The sequence below is a fragment of the Athene cunicularia genome, assembly GCF_003259725.1.
Source record: "Athene cunicularia isolate RWA chromosome 4 unlocalized genomic scaffold, athCun1 chr4_part3, whole genome shotgun sequence".
NCBI lineage: Eukaryota > Metazoa > Chordata > Aves > Strigiformes > Strigidae > Athene > Athene cunicularia.
The window spans coordinates 428,618-450,018 of record NW_020799100.1 but is presented as its reverse complement, the minus strand read 5'-3'; the positions used below and the strand labels follow the sequence as shown (position 1 = coordinate 450,018).

The following is a 21,401-nucleotide window of genomic DNA, read 5'->3' as shown; positions in this document are numbered from 1 at the left end:
TGGGGCGGTGGGTCTGACCCTGCGGAACCCGCCGGGCGCCAGGCGAGGGGTCGGGGTGTCGCATGTCGCCTCAGGGCGGGACGGCCCCGGCACAGCCGAAGGCAGGTGCCCAACTTGCTGTCACCTCTGTGTGTCATCGCCCTCTTCCTTGAAGCGTCTTGTCAACCCCCGTGGGGTCAAGAGGCCGAGTGATGGCTCTGCAGCCTTCTCTGGCAGCTGCTCCCACAAAAGCCCCCCAGACTAACAGACCTCTCTTCTCTTGCAGCTATTGAGCAGGAGAAGGAATGTGTGAAGTCTTCCTAGAGTGAGATGGCCTGACAGGAAGAGCTACCATTTAGATTTTTTTTTTTTTTGTTTTGAATTAATTTTTTTTTTAAATTTACATCATGTCCATGTACATGGATAGAAAACAGCTGCATCACTTAACCCACTGTCCCACCTTGCTGGCAGCTTTGGCCAAGGAGGGCGACAAAGCATGGCCCCCTCAGTACATCAGCAGCCTGAGCCAGCCCCAGCTCTGCGGCTCAGTTGGCCCCTGCTGACGGTGCTGACCCTGCTCCAATGCGTGGGGAGGGGGCCGAGGGCTGCGGAGGCTCCGGGCATGGACCCCATCTGCCTGGGGGAGTGGGGGTCCAGCCTGTGCCCTGGCTCTGTCTCTCCCATACTCTTCACTGACAATGTTCTGTATCCTCACTCACGGTTTTTTGTCTTCCTTGCGGAAAAAAAATGAGAAGTTTATTATAAAATAAAAAATGTAATGACCTATCTCTGGCTAGTGGCTTATTCCCTGGCGAAGGTTCCAGTTGCAGCCTGGCCTGCCCTGGGGGTAGCAAGGTCTCTGGTGCTGCGGCAGTTTGGTGTCACTCAGGGGGCTACGTGGGGTGGTTCCCTGCAGCATGAGTCCAGCTTGGGGTTTCTGCAGGGCTTTAGTTCCTGGTGGTCTGGGGGAGCCCAGAGCAGGGAGCGTTGCTGGTGTGGGGCTGGGGACTGCGTTCCGCCAGCAATCCCACCGCCATAGTGTTTTCTCAGTGCACCTTCACACAGGGGCCAACCTGGCCCTTCCTGCCTGCCTGAAGGCTGAGCCTCCTGCCTTGGAGGTCGGTGTCCCCTGCCTAAAGCAGCGCTTGAGCTGGGCTGGCTCCTCACCCGCGGGGCTGGAGGTGCTTGTACTAGCAACCTGGGTGCTGGCCCGGGTCCCGCTGGCACGGTGGCCAGGCTGACTCTGTCCACCCAGTGCTCAGCAGAGCTCTCCCCTCGCTGCCTGGCACAGCCCTTCACCTTCAGCCAACCTCTCCCCCTGCCCGTGGTCGAAGGAGGTTTTTGCAGCCTTGTAAAGATGGATTCATGCAGTAGACTCCTTGGGCACCCTCTAGGCTGATCCCAGCCCTTCCTTGCGGGAGTGGAAATCCCTGTGTCCTGCAGCCAGCATGGTGAGGGGAAGCTGGGGTCTGATCCAGGTCTAGGCTGAGGCTTCCTGGGTGCTGCCAGGGTTTCCTCCCCTCCACCTGCCCCGTGGGGTCACTGAGCGGGCTGTTTACCGAGGAGGTGGAGGCAGACTTGCCAACACTTCTGGCCAGAGTCCCTAATGAGCCCGGTCAACTGGAAACAAAGATGGGGCTGTTGTGCCTGTGCAGACACGATGCCTATCTGCCTTGCACCTCCACCCACGCTGCCTGCCAAGGGCTGGAAATAACACTGCTTGTGTGGCTGCAACTGCCTTCACCCCTTCAAAAGCAGAATTGAAAGAGATGGAGGTAGGAGGTTGGTGTTTGTGTGCTGTCAGGGGTTTTCCAGGGGGTGAGGGTGGGGGTGCTGAGGCCTGTCTGGGTCTGCTGCTACACCGGGTCGACGCTGGGATAGCTGTGCCCCCTCAGGACCCTGATGTCCCCAGGGCAGCACCCTATCCTGGACGTGGGAATCCTTTTCCCAGTGCCAATTGCTGGAGTGCCAGGCTGGCAGCAGCCACTCATCGCCCCAATAGGGCTTGTCCCTTCTTGGGGGTGGTTTCTCTCACCGGGCAGGCTCAGCCCTGTGCTGGGGAGGAGGCAGGGGACCCCTTCAGACCCTTCTGTGAAAGCAGAAGGTAGAAAAGGGTACATCAGCAAGAGCTGGGCTTGGGAGTGGCCGGCAGGGCTCACAGACCACTAAAGGTTAAGCCTAAGCACCTTCTTGCTGCTTCAGCATTTCCCCCTCCTGCAGAGAGGCTTTGCAGTCCCTCAGAGCTTGATGCATCCAGGCTTGGAGTCGGGTCAAACTCAGAGGTAAAGCCAGCCTGAGCCCTTTCCCCATCCCCGACAGCCAGAGCATGAGCTGAACCAAATGAAGCTTTTGGGATGGAAACACAAAGTGGCAGAGCTGATCCCCCCTCCTCAGTGGGGCTTTTGGGCACAGTGAGGTCTTTGTGGCTGCTCCCGACATCGCCCCGGTGCCTCTCCCTCCTGCACGCTCTTAGTCATGTGGCCATGGGAAACCACTGGTCAACTTACCTCTTCCTGAATCGCTTGGACCCCTGCAAGGTCACGGCAGGAGTGTCCCAGCACCGCCATGCTCACAAAAACCTCCCCCTCATGCTGCGTTGCGTGTGCAGGCAGCAGAGACTTTTCCTAGCCGTGTCTGCCCCCCAGGTGCCTGCCAACTCCACACCCCCTTCCTATGGGGCCAACCACTTGGCTGGCCGGCGCCGGGGCTGCAGGTCACCCATGGTTGCCAGTGCCAGGAGCCGGGGTGCTCCAGCGTTCTCTCCGAGCCTGTGGGACACCCCACTGCATCCTGGGCACCTGCGGGGTGAGGATGGGGTTCACTGGGGCCACTCCGAGGATGCAGTGATGCAGGTTTAGACATGGGGTGAAGTGCTGGCAGAGCTGGGCCTGTGCCCCGAGGAAGCCACCCCAGGGGCTGGCAGCCCCAGCCTGGGCCCAGGGACATGGGTTGGAGCCGGGGACATCTCCCCAGCCCCAGCGAACCCTTCTCAGTGGGTCATATGGCAGATGCGGCTGTGCCCACCCAAAATGAGGGCAGCCCAGGGGCTTCTCCCACCCACACCCCTGCCAGAACAGCACACAGGGAAGTACCAGACACATTGCCCAAATGTTGCATGCTCAGGTCTGAGGATAAAGAGAAAGCCATTTTGCAATCCAGTGCCAAAAAATGTCCCTGTTACTAACAAAGGATTAGCCAGTGAGGGGAAAACCATTACAGAAAAGCCCTTTATAACAGCACTTTCCCTCCCTCCCCCTCTGCCCTGAACATTCTTGGTTCTTTTCGGGTTGATCCAGCGCTGAAGGATCTGGGGGAGTTGGGAACAGTCATGGTGAGGTTCATGGTTGGACTGGAGGAGCTTCAAGGGCTTTTCCAACCAAGATAATTCTGGGATTCTGTGACTCTGTGACCTTCCCTTTTTCATGGCAGTGGTGTGGGAGGCCAGGATGCCTGCCAGGCTGAGGTCTTCTAGAAAGAGTGAAGGCTTCAGTGTCATGGGCTGCCCCAGCAGCCACCCATGCACAGACGAGGCCACCCCGGGCACTAGGCCTTCCTGGCAGGGCTCGATGCTCCTTCCCTCTCCGGGCACCAGGTAAGTTATGTGTGTCAGCTTCTGCTGGTAACATCCACGTCTCTCCCTGGCCGGGGCCCACCCCACTGCTCCCCGGGGCGGTTTCCTTCCATCGCTGGATTGGGCCGTGAGCTGTGGCGAGCAGTGCAGGAGGGAGGAGGAGGCTGAGTCACCATCAGGAGGAATTTGGGCAAATACCTGGAGATCAGCAGCGCAGGGTGAGTTCAGATCAGGGCTTGCAGCTGGGATGGCCGTCTGCCCCTGCCGCTGCTCCATCCCCTCTGACTCAGCCTGGAGAGGATTTGTCCCCATGTGTGCTTGTGTGGAGGATCATAATCCCATCTCTGGCAGGAGGTGCCTGAGACACCTTGTGCACGGCCCCACGCTGGGCACCCCGGTGTCCCCCTCCTCCCTGGGCACCCACCCCACCGGGCTGCAGTGCCCTCCACGCATCCCACAGCACCACGCTGGTTGCCAGCGCAGATCAACCCGTCCAAGGGAGGCTTTTGTGTGCCAGCAGCCAGGGCTTTCCCTTGGCCACTCTCCATCTGGCAGCCCCAGAGTGCAGCAGAAAGTGGTGAGAGCCAGGAGGTGGCAGTGACCAGGGTGTGGGGCAGCTCCTGGGTTTGGCCGGCAGGAAATCAGCAGCCCCAGCCCACACCAGAGCTGGTCCAAGCAAACACCCTCTTGGAAGGTGTGGGTTTATCAGCAGAGCAAACAGGATAAGGCAAAGCCAGGCTGAAACCCCACAGTGGCAGTGGTGGAGACGTGAGGGCACAGCGAGCTGCTAGGGCAAACCTCTGCTGGGAGCTGTTGGAGAGGATATGTGTGTGCATGTCTGGCTATGAAAGGAGAAAGCAGAAGAGACTGAGCGGGAACGGGGAAATCAAGGTGTTGTGTGAGCTGGTGACCACGGTCCTTTGGGAATGGAGCTGCTGGGAGGCCACCACGGGGTGGGAGAGTGCGTGTGATGTGGCACTGTAGGTCAGACCATCCCCTGGGGACACTCAGTGACACAGGGGGGGGATTAACAGGCAAGCTGTCCCCATCCTGTGGTGGGGAGCAGTGCCATGCTGGGGAGCCCCCATGGCCATGGGGCAGGAGAGCCACTGTCCCTGAGCAGCAGGTGCGGAGGCACCAGCACAGCGAGCCAGGCGCCTCCGGACACCCACACGGGGAAACTTGCCTGCACACTGCATGGGAGCCAGCAGAGCCAGGCGGCCACACTCAGCACATCCCAACACCTTCCCCAGCAGCAGAGAAGTTATTGCTGCGTTCAAAATAATGCCCGGGAGGTCAGGTTTACCAGGATGAGCTTACTCATCCCCTGCCAGCACGCGCTCAGCCTGTACACTGATGACCCAGGAGTGCTTGGAGCTTCCTGCCCTCTCCTCCAGAGCCCAGGCAGTGACCGGGCTCCTGCCAGCACCCAGGTCTAAATAAAGCCGGAGAGTTACGCACCCCGCCCCATGCCCTGCTCCCCACATTCACTCAGGTTGTTGCCAGTGCAGGGTGCCGATGGGAGCAGCTTTGCCATGTGCCTTTGCCGAGCAGCATGCCCATTGCTGGTGCCTGGGGGTGCCGAGCCCTTCGGTGGCTCACAGCTCACTCCCAAGAGCGGCCAGAATTCATTGCTCGTTTCTGCACACATACACACACACACCCCCACCACCCCCCCCCAGTTGCATTCTGCAGATTCCCGCAGGTCTGTGAGGCCCCGCTGGGAGCTGCAGGAGCACACGCTTCTGTGGAGATGCAGCTCTGGTGTCGTGTGGCAGCGTCTACACTTGTGCCCGAGTCGGGGCAGCTGATGGCGAAGTGCTTTATTTTAGGAAGCAGCTGGCTTACACAGGAGACATTGTTTATCAGCTTTATTCTCCCTGGTGCTTTATTACAAAGGATTATGGCATGAAAAGCCATTTTGTTCCCCTGCTTCCAAAGCATAGCCCCCACTCTGTGATTTATTCCTCTCCACAGGCAGCAGCTGGGGTATGACACCCTGAGGAGCTGGGGGGAGACAAGGTGGGGGCTCAAACGCACGGCAGTGATGGCAGCAAGGGTGTATCCAGTGCCCAAGCTGCAGCACAGCCAGCCGGGGTTTGCCAGGGGTGCCTGAGGCTTCTATCAACTGTGCAAGCACCTGCATGATGTGAGGAAGCCTCAAGGGGCGGAAAAACAAAATCAAAGCCTTTCCGTGAATATTGCTGTCCCCAGGCCCGGGTGTCCCCACACAATGTGGTATCACAGCTCCAAACCTGCCTGGACGAGCCTGTGGGGAATGTCCTGCTGACTACGGGGGACCGGGGCTGGGTGCAGGGTACGAGCTGGGATCAGCATGGGAAGATGGCTCTTTGCTGCTTCCCCCAAAATCCCCTGCGGGCAGGGCAGAGGCACCTCCGAAGCAGTGGCAGGACCTTCTGCCCAGGCACTTTCCTTGCCAAGAGGCAGCCGGGATCCCACGTGCCCCTCCGTCCCTGCCACCACGAAGCCTGCTCTGCCACCGTGCGCCTTTGCTGTGAGTCCCCGAGCAGAGCCCACGGCAGCCAGGGCCTAGCTCCCCCCTGCAAGGCCACAAGCCAGAGCCCACCATCCACCTCTGCAGCTTTCCAGGAACCAGCACAGGAGCGATGGGCAGGGGATAAGCCTGTTGTAACAGATGCCTCGTGCTGCCTCCCACAGCCCTGGCCTGCCTGCGCACCTCCATAGGGGAAAATTTTGGCTGATGCTTCTTCCTGTGGTGCCACCTGCTCCACCACCCTGTCACCCAGCAGGTCCCTGATAGCCAGCCAAGAGGCTCTGGAGAAGAGCTGGGGATGGGCAAAAAGGCAAGAGAAAGGCTGCGACAGTGGCACACAGCTCGTCTGCTGCCAGCCCCGGGGCTGCGGTGGAGCTGGGACAAGCCTCCACTTGCAGCGTGGTGTCTGGCAGAGGCGGCTCAGCAGCCCAGGCACATTCATCTCCTTGTTCCTCTCCCACGCCGCTCCCAGATCAGGAGGGAGGGACCTCACCGGGCTGCAGCTGGTAGGGTAGGCTCCAGCAGCACCTCTGGCATCCCTCAGGGAGAGGGCAGGGAGAAGGCAGCACCCACCCCTGCTGCTATGATCCCAGTTCCCCTGCAGTGTTGGCGGCCACTCCATCTCCAGCCGGCCACCAGCTGTGTGGACTTGCCATCGTGGATGATGCTGTTTGGGGACGCTGCTGCACCCCTGGGCTACTGCTGCCTGTGTGGTGGCTGGCAAGTGTCAAGTTTGCAAGCCCTCAGCCCAGCTCACAAAATCTCACGGGGAGCTTGAGCTGTGTGGGGTAGAGGGGGATGTGAGGGGGGGACTTCCCCAGTTTAGCTCCGTCTATGTTCGTTCTGGTGGGGGGAAACGGATGCCAGGGTGCCTGGCAGATACTGCTCAGAGCCATGGGCTCAGGGGCAATGGGGGTGGCCAAGGCTAGGGGTAGCAGGGCTTCTCGGGGGGAACGTGTGCTGGGGGCTGTTTCAGAGCAGATGCTGTGAGCTGCAGAGCTGGGCACCAGGGCTGGAACAAAGGAAGAGGCCCGAGCCCCAGCTGCAGCATGGGACGTGTGATGAGTTCATCGGGGCACAAGCTGGCAGTGCTTTGCATGGCCGCAGGCTGGCAGCAGGGACAAGGCTGTATCAGGGCTCCTTACCTTGGCACGGCCTTCCCGGTGTTTGCCCTGTAACACCTAGAGCCAGGAGTGAGAGCCAGGAGGCAGATGAGTGTGTCACAGCCTCTCCAGGTAGAGATGCCGCTGAGCCCAGGGGAGCAAGAGCCTGGTGTTCCAGGAGCCTGGTGCCCTGCAAAGTCCTTGTCCCAATGCCCTGGCACTCCCTGCCCTTCACATGGCTCCTGGACAACATCCCCATCTCCAGACAAATCCTGGTGGTGGTGCCCAGGGCATGCAAGCAAGGGCCTGTCCTGCCTGCAGTGCTGGGGTGATGCCTGCTCTTGGCAGCCTCCTCACCAGCACAAGGTCATTCCCAGATAAGCCCATTCCTTCTTCACCGGGTTTCAAGGCACCGTGGGAAGCCCCAGTGCTCCCAGCAGCTCCACCCAGCTCCCTCCCATTCCTCCCTTGCCAGGGGCTCAGCAGGGAGCCCTGCTTCTGCAGCTTGCCTCTTGTGTAATTCTCCCCTTGTCCCTGCCAGAACTCCTCAGGAGAGGGTCCAGGTCTCCCCTCCCTGCTGCGTGGCCAAGCAAACTATGCCAGGTTGTGCCAGGTTATGCCAGAGCTGTGAGGAAGTGGCTGTGATGCTGTTTGCAACCCATCAGGTTAGTCCACTCCTGTGCAAGGTTTAACCCTTGCCGGGATGAGAGAGCACGTGGCTGTTGCCCCTCCCCCACCCGCGCCGGTCGGGCTGGAAGTTAAACACAGACCCCGGGCTAAAATAAGAAGAAATTTAATACAACAGAGTGATAGAACAATCTGAATAACAACAGTATCAATGTTAACAACAATAAACAGCAATAACAGTGAACAAGACAAAAGATATACAGAGAAATACCGCTAAATGGTCAAGGAGCAAACCCACCATGTGTATGGCAAAACCCAACACCAGAAGCGAAAGTGAAAAGGCTCCGCCCCTGGGCCTGACATCAGCATGGTATGAATAACCCCGCTGGAGATCCCTTCCCTCTCTCTCTCTGCTGGGGAAAACTTTACTCTATCCTGGCTGAACCAGAACATCTCCTTTCACTTATAAAATGTATTTTTCCCCAATATGCTGTATTGTGTCTGGCTGAGATGGAGCTAATTTTCCCCACAGAACCCTCACAGAGCTGTGCTTTGTGTTGTCACTAAAAGGTGCTAACACACTGAGCAGTGCCCCCAGCACCAACATCCCCCCTCACCAGTAGTCTGGGGGTGTGCAAGATCTTGAGAGGGGACCCAGCCAGGACAGCCAGCCCAACCTGACCTAAGGGATATTCCAGACCGTATGACATCTGCTCAGTGATAAATCTAAGAGAAAGGAGCAGGGGAGGCGTTCGTTATTACGACATTTGCGTTCCAGAGAAACCACTGCACTTACTGAAGCCCTCCTTCCCAGGAAGTGGCTGGACATCACCTGCTGATGGGAAGTAGAGGATAAATCTTCTGTTTTCCTTTGCTTTCACAAGTAGCCTTTATCTTGACCCATGAGTTCATTTCCATCTTATTTTCTTTCCCCCATCCTGCCGAGGAAGACAGTGATAGAGTGGCTTGGTGGGCACCTGCCCAAGGACAACCCAGCACAGTGCTTTTTAGCACCCAACATGGGGCATGAGGCAACAGCAGTTTTGTGTTAAGTGTGCTATGGCTGTAGTAGTTATTTAGTAAAAAGCTTCTGTTCAAGTCACAGTTTGTTGGCTGCAACGCTTATCTCTTTATTTTGCTGAGCTTGGGAACATGTTATTACAAACAATGGCTGTGTGCTTTGCCCTGACATTGATGGCCTTGTGCTGGGGGAGCAATCTTGTGGACAGAACAAGGGAATACATCTCCCTCTCCCTACCCTGGACTGATGTGGGTGGTTTTATCATGCAGGCTCCCAAGGTCCCTGTTCAGCCTTAGGTGAGCTGTTTAATGCTACTGATTAACCCTGTTGGCATATTACAGGGTCTGTGGAATCTGTTGTCATCCTGGTGTAATAGAAGACAACTTTTGGGTGAGGCTATACCAAAATGTGCCCTGAGGTGGACAGTCCCTGGGCACCAGGGTGTGTGGAAGCATTTGGGCAGGTGCCTAGGGTGGTTATCACCTCCCAGAGCCCGGGACTTTACACCTGAACAGGCAAATAACCCTGGCAAACTGATACAACTGCGGATTGTTAAGGCAGGGATCCCAAGAGGCCTCTGACTCTTGACTGATACTGGGGTGCAAACTACACCTGAGCTTGTGGTTCAGATAGAGACCAAACAACAACTACAGTTATTGTCCCAGTACTGAAAAAGACAGCAGACAAGGAGGTCAACAGGTCCATATCATCAATTAGTAAGGGAGGAGGAAGAAGAGGAAGGGTTTGATCATGAAGCTGGTCCCTCGGCAAAGAAATTGGAGGAATGAGTGAGGGAATTCAGACAAAAAGTGGGAACTATCCAGTCTCTGACCTCATCGGAACTTTGAGACATGTGGAAAGATTACAGGTGAATGGATTGCTGCCTGGCTGCTCCAGCACTGGGGTAACGGGGATGACAGTCGGCAACTGGAAGGGAGGGAAGCCCAGTAGCTGCTATCCCTTGATAGGAACTGAGAGGGAAATTGAAAAAGAGGTAGCAAGTTGCAGTTTCTGGAGATGGCTTCTCTCAAGTATGAGGCCAAGATATCCATTCAAGGAAGATCTTGTGAACTACTCAGGAGAGTGGACTACTGCAGATGAAGGCATCCAGTCTCAGAGAATTAGCAGTGCTGGAAGTCATCTATAGTGATCTAGACAATGATGAGGTCTCCAAAGATCCAGGGGATGCCATGTGCATGTGGAGGAAAATGATTCACAGTGCCCCAGCATGCTATTCTAACAGCTTGGCAGTGACGTATTTCCCAGATATGGATACATCAACTGTGGAGAGAGCATCTTCTTGGCTCCAAAACTTTGAAGAAAATCTCTATCCCTCCTCATCCCTATGGGTCAGTGCCTTGGCTGTCAGGGATACCCCAAGAAGTCAGTCCCTTCCTGCCCTGGTCAGAGGGAAAGAGGCCATGTGGCACACTCTAGTTCTTGCTGCATGACCAGGGGGAGGACGACAGGCAGTGGGATGGTGAACCCATCTTTAAGCTGGAAGCCCATGTAAGCAAACTGAGAGGGAAGACAGTTGTTAAGAAAGGGCCACCCAAGAAGGCTGTCAGCTTTGTTTGTGTAGAGACACAAGAAGGCAATCAGCAGTCTCTCAGACATAGGAGGACTGAGATGACCTTCCTTCATCCTGGTCAGGGGACTTCTGGTCTGGCACTGAAAGGGTCAGACAGTGAATACTCTGGCCAGGAATAGGAATAGAGGGTCACTGCCTTTGGCCAGGAGGAGAAAAGGGACGATCGGATATACTGGACTGTGTGGATTCAGTGGCCTGGCGCATCAGTCCCGTGGCAGTATAAGGCTTTGGTAGACACTGATGCACAGTGTACACTGGAGCCATCAGGGTATGGGGGCACTGAACCCACCTGGATCTTTGGAGTGACAGGGGGACACCAAGAATTGTCTGTATTAGTTTAACAGGGGACAAGTGGCAAAAGTACACCATTGTGACTGGCCCAGAGGCCCCTTGTATCCTTGGCATAGACTACCTCAGGAGAGGGTAATTCAAGGATACCACAGAGAAGATCAAACAGCTGTCTACCCTGCCTGACCGGTCAGAAGATCCCTTCAGTGGGGGATTGCTGTGAGTTGAAGAACAGGCGGCGTCAGTTCTACCAGGACAGTACACCGGCAGCAGTATCACACAAACCGAGACTCCCTGGCCCCCATCCAGGAGATGGTGCATCAATTGGAAAGCCAAGGAGTGATCAGCAAGACTCACTCACCTTTTAATAGTCCCATATGACCAGAGCAAAGTCTGATGGAGGGTGGAGGTTAACAGCAGACTACCGTGGCCTGAATGAAGTTACACCAGCAATGAGTGCTGCTGTACCAGATATGTTAGAGCTCCAGTATGAGCTGGAGTCAAAGACAGCCAAGTGGTATGCTACAACTGGCATCACCAATGCATTTTTTTGCAATTCCTTTGGCAGCAGAATGATGGCCACAGTTTTAATTCACCTGGAAATAACTTCCCCAGGGATGGAAGCACAGTCCTGTCATGGACTAATTCAAACTGCACTGGAAAAGGGTGATGCCCCTCAACATCTACAACACATCAATGACATCATCATGTGGGGCAACAAGGCAGAAGTGTTTGAGAAGGAAAAGAGAGTAATTCAGTTTAACGTCTTTGCTAGTGACATGGACAGAGTGCACCAACAACACAGAGCTGTGTGGTGCAGTGACACGCTGGAGGGAAGGGATGTGCCATCCAGAGGAACCTGGACAGGCCGGAGAGGTGGGATGTGCAAACCTCACAGAGTTCAAGAAGGCCAAGGGCAAGGTCTTGCCCATGGGTCTGGCCAATCCCAAGCACAGATACAGGCTGGGCAAGGAGTGGATTGAGAGCAGCCCCAAGGAGAGGGACTTGGGGATATTAGTGGATGGAAAACTGACTGTGAGCCATCAGTGTGCACTCACAGCCCAGAAAGCCAACCGTGTCCTGGGCTGCATCAGGAGAAGTGTGGCCAGCAGGTACAGGGCTTTGCTCTGCTCTCGTGAGCCCCCCCTGCAGTGCTGGGTCCAGCTCTGGGGGCACCAACATCAGAAGGACACGGACCTGCTTGAGTGGAGACAGAGGAGGCCACAAAGATGCTCAGGAGCACCCCCCTGTGAGGACAGGCTGAGAGGGTTGGGGGGTTCAGCTGGAGAAGAGAAGGCTCCAGGGAGAGCTTAGAGCGGTCTCACAGGACTGAAAGGGGCTACAGGAAAGTGGGGAGGAAGTGTAGGGATAGGACAAGGGGTAATGGTTTTAAACTGGAAAAGGGGAGATTTAGATTAGATTTAAGGAAGAATTTATTCACTGTGAGGGTGGTGAGGCCCTGGCACAGGCTGCCCAGAGAAGCTGTGGCTGCCCCCTCCCTGGAAGGGTTCAAGGCCAGGTTGGACGGGGCTTTGGGCAACCTGGGCTAGTGGAAGGTGACCCTGCCCATGGCGAGTGGGTTGGAACCAGATGATCTTTAAAGTCCCTTCCAACCCAAACCATTCTGTGATTCTATGATCCTGAAAGCTAGAGTCACCATAAAAAGAAGCCAGGTCAAGAGGGCTGCACAGGAGATTCAGTTCTTGGAAATAAAATGGCAGGATGGACACTCTCATGTCACTATGGATGTGATCAGCAAGATAGCAACTATTTCTCCACCAGCTAACAAGAAGGAAACACTTGCTTTCTTAGGCCTTGTGAGATTCTGGAGCATGCATTTTCCAGATTATAGTCAGTTTGTGAGACCTCCTATTGAGTAACTGTCCTGGTTCAGCCAGGATAGAGTAAAGTTTTCCCCAGCAGAGAGAGAGGGGGAAGGGATCTCCAGCCGGGTTATTCATACCATGCTGACATCAGGTCCAGGGGCGGAACCTTTTCCTTGCTCCTTGGTGGGTACGGGAGGGAATTTTGCTTTCCGTAAACCAGCTAGTGGTATTTCTCTATATATCATTTGTCTTGTTCACTGTTATTGCTGTTTATTGTTCTTACCATTGATACTGTTGTTATTCAGATTGTTCTATCACTCTGTTGTATTAAATTTCTTCTTATTTTAGCCGGGGTCTGTGTCTAACTTCCAGCCCGACCGGCTGCGGGTGGGGGAAGGGCAACGGCCACGTGGTCCCTGATCCCAGCAACGATTAAAACTTGCACAGTAACCCAAAAGAACTATTTAGAGTGGGGCCTTGAGCAACAACAAGCCTTTGAGCACATCAAACAGGAGATAGCTTGGATGATAGCTCTTGGGCCTGTCCAGAGAGGACCAGCTGTGCAAAATGTACTCTACCCTACAGCTGGGGAGCATGGTCTTACCTGGACCCTCTGGCAGAAAACACCAGGAGAAATCCAAGGTCAACCATTAGGGTTTTGGAGCTGTGGATATGCACAAGAGGAACCGCCATGTAATTTGTCAGAAGGTGAAAGGCATTGTGCTTTGTTTACTGATGGGTCCTGTCATGTTGTAGGAAACCACCAGAAGTGGAAAGCTGCTGTGAGGAGTCCCACACAACAAGTTGTTGAAGCCACTGAAGGAGAGGGTGAGTCAGTTTGCAGAAGTGAACATCATGCAACTAGCCCTACGGATTGCTGAATGAGAAAGGTGGTCAGTGCTTTATCTCTATACTGACATAGCCCACTGATGGGAAGTAGAGAATAAATCTTTCATTTTCCCTTATTTCCATGTGCAGCCTTCATTTCTGCTTTATTAAACTGCCTTTATCTTGATCCGTTTGTTCCTTTTCATCTTATTTTCGCTGCCTCATCCTGCTGAGGAGGGGAGTGATAGAGCAGCTTGGTGGGCATGTGGTGTCCAGCCAAGGTCAATCCACTCTAGATGCCAAACAGGTTGTCACCCAGCTCAGTGAGCACAGACCCCAGGAGCCAAAGTTGCCCAGATGAGCGGGTGACTCTCTAACCTCTCCCAGTGCCTGTGGCTCAGCCTGGGAGCACGTGGGGGCCCCTTGAGCACAGTCAGCTGGGGCCACTAGCCCTCTGTCTTCCTTGGATGTGCTGTAGGGACATGCTGTCTGCCCTAAACCCTGCAGGCAGCATCCCCTGAGGCGTTGGTGCTTGCCAGCCCTGCCCCGGGTGGTCCAGGGTGTCAGGGCACAGCAGAGCACCGTGCCCCTCTTGCCTGTCCTGGTAGCTCTACCTCACTCAGGAGGTGTCTTGCCCCTCCTGGCCTTGGTATTCCAACAAGCTAAATTAGATCGCCAATTAATAAATAATAACAAATAATGGGATTAAATGGCTGCTGAAGCAGGGGGAGGTGTGCCGTGCTCAGAGGCTCGGCCCAGGGGCGGGTGGCCCTGGCAGGGCTGGTCCGGCGCGAGCCCCAGGCAGTGGTGTGGGCCTGGGCTGCCGTCTGTACCAGCAGCACCCTGCGCTTCTGGGCCTGGACCTGGCGCGCACGTTGATGCCCCAGATACACACCGAAGGAGGATGTCCATATTGCCTGGGCATCCCTGGCCCCAGAATACCAACACCACCCTCAAGCCCTCACCCTGCCGCCCACTCCGCACCCCACTATGCGTCTCTTGTTCCCCGTCTCCTCTGACAGATCACCAAGGCCAGTATTACTATAATCCCTGGCTTACTTTAAATCCTCCTCCCAGCTCATGTTTTTCCAGGGGGGAGGAGAGAATCAATGCACTTTTGCGGCACTTGCTTGGCCCTGGGGCTGGTGCTGAGTTCAGATGGCCAAGACATGCTGGCCATCCACGTGAGGGGCTCTTTTCCCCACAGGGGTGTCTTGTGGCCCACAGCGAGTGGTGTCCCCAAGTTTCAGAGCTGTCTCTGGGTGTGCACCAGGCACTGGTAGGAAGAAAAGCTGCTGTCTCTGGGCGAGGCAGGTGGCTCCTGGCGGGGTGCAGCCTCCTCGGCCTCTCCGGCCCTGTGGGTTTGGCGAGGGCCGGGCAGCCGAGCAAGGGCCCGCCGGAGGGTCTCGCCTCAGGCCGAGCGAGGAGCTGGGGTGGGGTAGCGAGGCCCATCCTTCAGCTCCCGCACCCCGCTGTCTTTATATGCAAACAGGTGTTGGCGTCTTGCGTGAGGGGTGTCGGTCGTGCTGCAAGTCGAGGTCGGCCTCCGAAATCTCTAGTGAAGGGCTGATGGGAGGATGCAGGTTGCAGGCTGCGTTGGTAACGTGGGTGTCGTGGGTAGCAGCGTGCCCATCGGTGTCACGGCTGTGTCGTGCCCGCTGGCCTGCCGGGCTCTGGAGTAGCCTCGCGTAGCACATTACGAGTTTTTAAAGCGTCTGCTCGTCACTTGCTAACAAACCGTTTCTAAATGGAAACTCTTGTCAGGGCTGATGGTGTGTGTCAGGAAGCGTTTTTGTGACGGGACAGGGACCACCTTAAATCCCACTCAGCAAGGGTTTGGAAAAGGAAGAGCAAGGTTTTTGAACAGCTCACCTGATGAGGGGAGAGTTTCCCGAAGCCATCAGCCCCAGGGAGCTATGCTGCAATTCCTGTTTGTCTCTTGTGCTATTTACATTTTGGTCTTTGCTTTAGAACCACTGGGTTGCACAGATGCTTCTCAGATGTCCCATGGCACATCAGGTTAGTTCAGCTGTGCTTGATTTGGGGTGTGTTTTTCTGCAGGGGAAGTGAAATCTGTGAGCCTTGAGTTAGTGTCTGCACTTTCCATGGAAACGTAACTTGAAACAGAAGCAGAAGTTTCTGATTTTGGCTTTGTGGTAAGTGCTGGTTGAAAGAGCTGTAAAAAGAGCAGAAGCAATGTTGAGCAGGCCCCCCCACGATTAATGCAGAAAGTGGGTTTTGACCTGAAAGTCAAAAGTCAGAACAGGAGTGCTGATCTGAGCAGTGTTGAATGCTCCTGGTCTGGTTGGTTGGAGGCGGGTCTGGTGGTGTCATCACTGAGCAGCACTACGTGTCCACACCCTTCCCAGGAATGTTGGTAGCAGGTGTAAGCAAGCTAGACTTCATCTCTTTTCATACCAGGCTCTTGCCAACTGGCTCACTCTTCTGGTTAGCAGATTCAGGTATGTGTTCAATCCTCAGATCGGATTCCAGAGTGTGTGGGTAGGCAGGCCAAGCACATCAAAGCTATTGGTATCCCCTGGATTGAGGGGAGACATGGGTTATGCAGCTTGTGCACTCATGCCAGACCTCCTTCAATTTATAATTTTCTTATTTGAGTTTATCATCTGTAATGTACTGGCTCTGCCCTGGACAGAAATGGGCTGTGTTCTATCCTACTTAGGGCAAGGAAAACACTCTCTGCAATGTCTTGTTCTTGCCTGTTTTATTCCAGCCATCAGTGCTACTCTTCGAGCTTCCTAGAGCTGTGGTAGTGTTCTTCCAACCTGGGTCCCATTATGAAACATTACAAATTGAAAGGCAGTGCACCGAGTGCAGCTCTGGCAACCTTGCTGACTGATGTTTGTTTTGTAGTGACTGTTATGCTGGAGGAAGGTGTTCCCTGGTCAGTCCTGGAGACAGAAGCTCTGTATTTCTAGAGCAGGTACAGTACAGACAGCAGCCAAACAAACCTCTTATTCTATGTCAGGCCTTTACCTTTGCTTGCAGAATGTCCCTGGGAGGGGGAGGACTGTTTGGCACTTGGCCTTTCTCTTGTGACCGCTGACTGTGGTGCTGGGGTTGTTGCAATGGAAACTTACAGCTGTGCCATAGCAGACTGGCCTGCAAAGAGCATTGCCAGAAAAGAGGAGCAGAGGAGCTGGGTCTCTGTGCCTGAGAAACCCCTTCTGAGCTGCAGAGCTCATGCAGAAAACAAGTGCAGCTCCACTTGTAAGGTGAGTCAGCATTCTTGGGGTGATTAAGAACTGGTTTGCCAGATGATTTGTATTGATGTTAGGCCTGTTCATCTTTTATATCCTTCCGGTAGAGCAAGTCAGATAGGAGGAATTATTTAGCTAGTGATTGTACAGTGGAAAGGAAGGCCTGGTGATGGTGATCCCTGGTGATTTTGCTGTTTCTGTGATAGCCTCAGAACACAGGCCAGAAGAGATGTTTAACTAGTGATGATGGTGTGTTTGGAAAAACTAGACAAGTTTTCAGATACAAAGTTTTCACCAAAAAGTGGTATAATTGACACTAAACTCTCAACGGGTGTTCTCACCTGGTGTTTATAGTGGTGACTTCTGTTCTGCTTCTGTTTTGGACCTGATGGAGGACTTGTGTGCCTGAAAACTTGCCCAATTTCCAGCTCTAATATCTAGTAAGAGAAGTTACCTCCTATATACAAATTTTTTTCAGAAATTGGAATGGAAATAGCATGTTCTGATCTTCTGTGTGTAACTTTCTGCAGAATCCACAAGTCAAATAGCTATTTTGTACTATTTCTGAACCCTGCAGATTGCCTTGATACGGCGCCGCTCCGTCCTGCTGCAATGAGTGGGAAGTCCTTACTCTTAAAGGTCATTCTCCTTGGGGATGGTGGAGTTGGGAAAAGCTCCCTCATGAACCGGTATGTCACCAACAAGTTTGACTCGCAGGCTTTCCACACGATTGGTGTGGAGTTCTTAAACCGGGACCTGGAGGTGGATGGACGTTTTGTGACCCTCCAGATTTGGGACACTGCAGGACAGGAGAGATTCAAGAGTCTTCGAACTCCCTTCTACAGGGGAGCAGACTGCTGCCTTCTGACCTTCAGTGTGGATGACCGTCAGAGCTTCGAGAACCTCAGTAACTGGCAGAAGGAGTTTGTCTATTATGCTGACGTGAAGGACCCTGAACACTTCCCATTTGTAGTCCTGGGCAACAAGATAGACAAACTCGAGAGACAAGTGAGCACAGAGGAGGCCCAGGCCTGGTGCATGGAGAACGGTAACTATCCGTACCTGGAGACTAGTGCCAAGGATGACACCAATGTGGCAGTGGCCTTCGAGGAGGCTGTGCGACAGGTGCTGGCGGTGGAGGAGCAGCTAGAGCACTGCATGCTGGGCCACACCATTGACCTGCATTCCAGCTCCAAGTCAGGCTCTTCCTGTTGTTAAGGGTGGCTGCTGCTTCGGGAACGTCACTCGAGCTGGCGGCTGGATCGGAATAAGCACAGGCAGCTCTGGGGCACTCTGAGGAGAGGGGCCACAAGGACAATAGGTGTTTTTGCTCACTGGGGAGTTGCAGCCTCACCATCTGAATTCTGGCTGGAATTTTTGGGCACAGAGCATGTATCTGCAGGAGGGAGCTGTTAAAGGAGCATGTGAGTGTAGTCCTGCTCCCATCTCTGCCTGTTGTAGCAGGATTAAAGGACTGGATTAAAGTCCTTTAAAGTCACTAAAGACAGTAGTGATCTGATCTGCACCAAGAACTACCTGCAGAGCAAAGCTGAGAGCTCTCCAGACACTCTTTGAAGTATTTTAGTCCTGAACTCAAAAGAAATACTAGACCCACTAAACTCATGACCTTACTGCCAAAGGAAAGTCTGCTCAACTTACTGAACAAAACCTGTTGTATAACCCATGCGACTGTGAGAATGCCAAATACTAGAGTGGCTGAGAGTGTGTATCTGTTGTCTGGGGTAAGTGCTTTGTGTCCTGAGACTCAGTTGTGCTGAGAGTTGTTAGAGCTCTGATCTGAAGCAACACACAAAAGAGAGATGGACCTGTGTCTGAGTGTGGCAGCATCGCTTCTTTGTAGCTGCCTTTTTCTGGTCTGTTTTTCCTCACCTCTGTCTTGTGCGAGTGTCATTTTGTGGAGAGACTGTCTGCTTCTTGTTTATTATATGTTTCCTTGTCTCTTGTGGAGGCTCAACACCGGATCTCACTTCTCAAACCTTGAAGCCCTGGATGAAAAATACCGATGTGGACACTTGCTGTGTCATGTCAACGGGTTTAGAGTTACTCAGGAGTTCAGGAGATCTGGAGCATGAAACTTCAGCTGGTTTCTGTCACAAGTAATTGCTCTGTCCAAATGATATGCTCTAGCAGCCCAGATGGTGGGTGGGTGGGATGTCTCCTAGGTGTGCAGGTGGCTGGGAGAGTCATGCGTGGTCAGCTGTTAAATCCACTCACTGGGTGTGCAGGGCCAGTGACCACCATGCCTCATTAGTTGGCACATCAGCACCTTCAGTTGCTTTAGCAGGGGTGTTCCCATCTGAATGCTGCGACATAGAACCATTCACTTTATTTCCTGTTGTGTCAAGTGCAGCGCTGCTGAACACAGTTAACTCATGTCATTGTCCTGGCCCTTGCTCCCTAATGGGGAGTTCGGTACATTTTATTGGTAATTCATACAACCAACTTCACTGGTAGAGGATGTCCGCTGTGTTAACTGGCCTTTGTTAGTGGCTGCTGTGCTCAGTCCACTGGGGAGAGAGCTGCACTGCTTCCACCTCTGTTCAAGGTGCCTGAGGCAAGGAACCTTCTAGAAAAGGATGCCAGGCTTTGCTGATCCCAGCTCCTGCCCCCCGCTAGGTGTTAGTCCCAAGCCGTCTGTGTAGCAGAGATGAGTGCTTGCTGACTGCTGTCATTACCATTATAACCTCATGTCCTGCAACTTCCCATGCAAGCGTTTGTACAAAAGTATGACTTTGCCCATAAGCACATAGGAGCCTGCCGTGGGGAGAGCTTCCCCGAGTACATATCCTCTAGCTGCTGGATGTGATTCCCACTGTGACGTAGCTCAAATCAAGCAGCCTGTGCTTCGGAGCAGGGCAATCTCTGCCTTGGTGCTGGCTGGTGGCAGCTAATCCCCATCACCGAGCAGTCTCTGAGCATGCAGGGAGTCTCCTCGGGGGGAACTCGGGGTGATCCTGCCTTTTTCTGCAGGGCAGCCACATGTGGAAGGGACTGAAGCTTTAATGCAAAGTGCTTTAGAAGGATCTGATTTCTAAACAGGGCTGAACACTCATATTCACCAGGATAGATAGGAAGTGCTTGCAGTCTCTGGAAAACCGGGTCCCTCAAGGTGTAGAAGGCTCTGCCTCTGTAGGTGCAACAGATTTTTATAGGATTAAAGTCATTGTTACTGTTTATTTACCAATGTCTGTTTATTTACCAGTGTCTGTCTTCCCAGGCCTCTAGATTTTTCTTCAGTTTGGCGCTGCTTGATATTTCCTTCAAGATTGCAGACTCTGTGATCTCTGGTTCCGATTTACACATTCCTGCGGAGCTGGTTTGCGCAGGGGCCCGGGCTTGGACCCAGCTCAGGCCCTTGTGTGCTGCCCGGCCCTGCCAGAGGGGCTGCTGCGGGAGCTCCCTGCAGCTGATGCTGCTCCTTCCCCGGTGCGGCTTTAAGGGGGTCTGTGTGAGGACTGGCATCCCCGGGAGAGGGCAGAGACTGCCCAAGATGTGCTGTGGAAAGCACGGGTGCAGCATGCTGTTTGCAGTACCCTGGGTGTGTGTTGATGCTGACAGCTGAAGCTTGAGAGCCTCATTGTGCACAGGCTGTGCAGACAGTGTGTACTGCTGGAGGGTGTTACACAGCATCTTTCATTCCTAACAGACATTGGATCGTTGTTTTTTTTTTTAAAGCCACCTATTTTATTAGGCCTAGGTGTTTTACAAATCAATTTTAAAAAGTATAGTATATTTAAATTGTTTAAATTATTTAAAATGATACGCACAATTTCCAAAGGAGACAGGATTTTGAACTCTTGTTGCAAAGTTCAGTGCCAACAGCCATCCCCTCCCTGTGTCCACTCATGCTGCTGCGGTTGTTGCTATTGCTACAGAACTGGAATTGTAAAACCGAGATTCTACCTTTATTTAAGCAAATAAAACATGGATGTATTCAAGTGAATTCAGGAAGTGGCTGCTGCCTTGGTTTATCAAAGTTCAAGTTGGCTCCTTTTCTCCTGAAGGATGTGGAACAGGGTTGGTTATAGCATCTGGCAGAGAGAAGTCACTAAGGGATCAGAGGGGTTGGTTATTCCTGAATGTACCTTGTGAGACCAGGAGCTGAAGAAATAGAACTGACCAGCTGAATCCAGTGACCAGTTTTGTCTTTCAAGAGTATCAGAAAACACTTCTGTAATAGAAATATTCCACGTTGCTTCCTTCTGTCACCAGATTTTAATGTTCTGCCTAGGCTATCAGCAGCAAGTCAGGTACTTTCCTTTTAATTTCTTCCTGTGATCTTGGAGCCAGTCCCTTGGGCTCCAGGGGGCTGTAACCAGGCATGATTTCCATAGGATGCTGAAACAAAAATCAGCATATGGGGACTGTTCTCTTCCGCTGCCAGGATGGTTGCTTATTTTGGGATGCTTTCTCTGTGTTTGCAGAGTCTGTGCCTGCTGTTTCTGTTGGCAGAACCTTAGAGTTTATTTTTCTCCCGTGTCTGCTTTCCTATCCATGCTTCCAGAGGCAGTGCAGGGTTTCATGTCCTTGGGAATCCTGCTTTTTAAATGTGGGCTGGAGTGTCTGGGGGCTTCTAGCACCATCAGCTGTTCAAAACAGCGCTGAGAACAGGCAGCCAACATGACCTGGTGGGAGGTGGCCCCAGGCCTGGAGGAGTTGTGTGGTAGGGCTGTCTCATGTCAGTGAGGGTCTGTCTAAAACTGCCAGAACCACTGACTCCCCTGATGGTAGATGTTTGTAAGAAGACACAGGGCAGAGGCAGAAGCGAGGCTGTTCCCTTATTTCCCACTTTGCTGCTGCAGGAAATAGC

General features: G+C 53.7%; 1 protein-coding gene across 4 annotated transcripts; it reads left to right on the top strand.

The window, feature by feature from the left end:
- Positions 1-14,783: 14,783 nt before the first annotated feature.
- RAB9B (RAB9B, member RAS oncogene family) lies at positions 14,784-20,259 on the top strand. Of its 4 annotated transcripts, XM_026848350.1 has the most exons (4): positions 14,844-14,887; positions 15,321-15,368; positions 16,224-16,293; positions 17,148-20,259. In XM_026848350.1, the coding sequence occupies exon 4, from the start codon at positions 17,183-17,185 to the stop codon at positions 17,786-17,788; it is 606 nt and encodes a 201-aa protein (XP_026704151.1). In that variant the 5' UTR covers positions 14,844-14,887; positions 15,321-15,368; positions 16,224-16,293; positions 17,148-17,182; the 3' UTR covers positions 17,789-20,259. The 4 variants fall into 4 exon arrangements, with proteins under 4 accessions (XP_026704150.1, XP_026704151.1, XP_026704152.1 ...); XM_026848349.1 differs by having other exon boundaries at positions 14,784-16,293; XM_026848351.1 differs by lacking the exons at positions 14,844-14,887; positions 15,321-15,368; positions 16,224-16,293 and adding an exon at positions 16,304-16,585.
- The last annotated feature ends 1,142 nt before the right edge of the window (positions 20,260-21,401 follow it).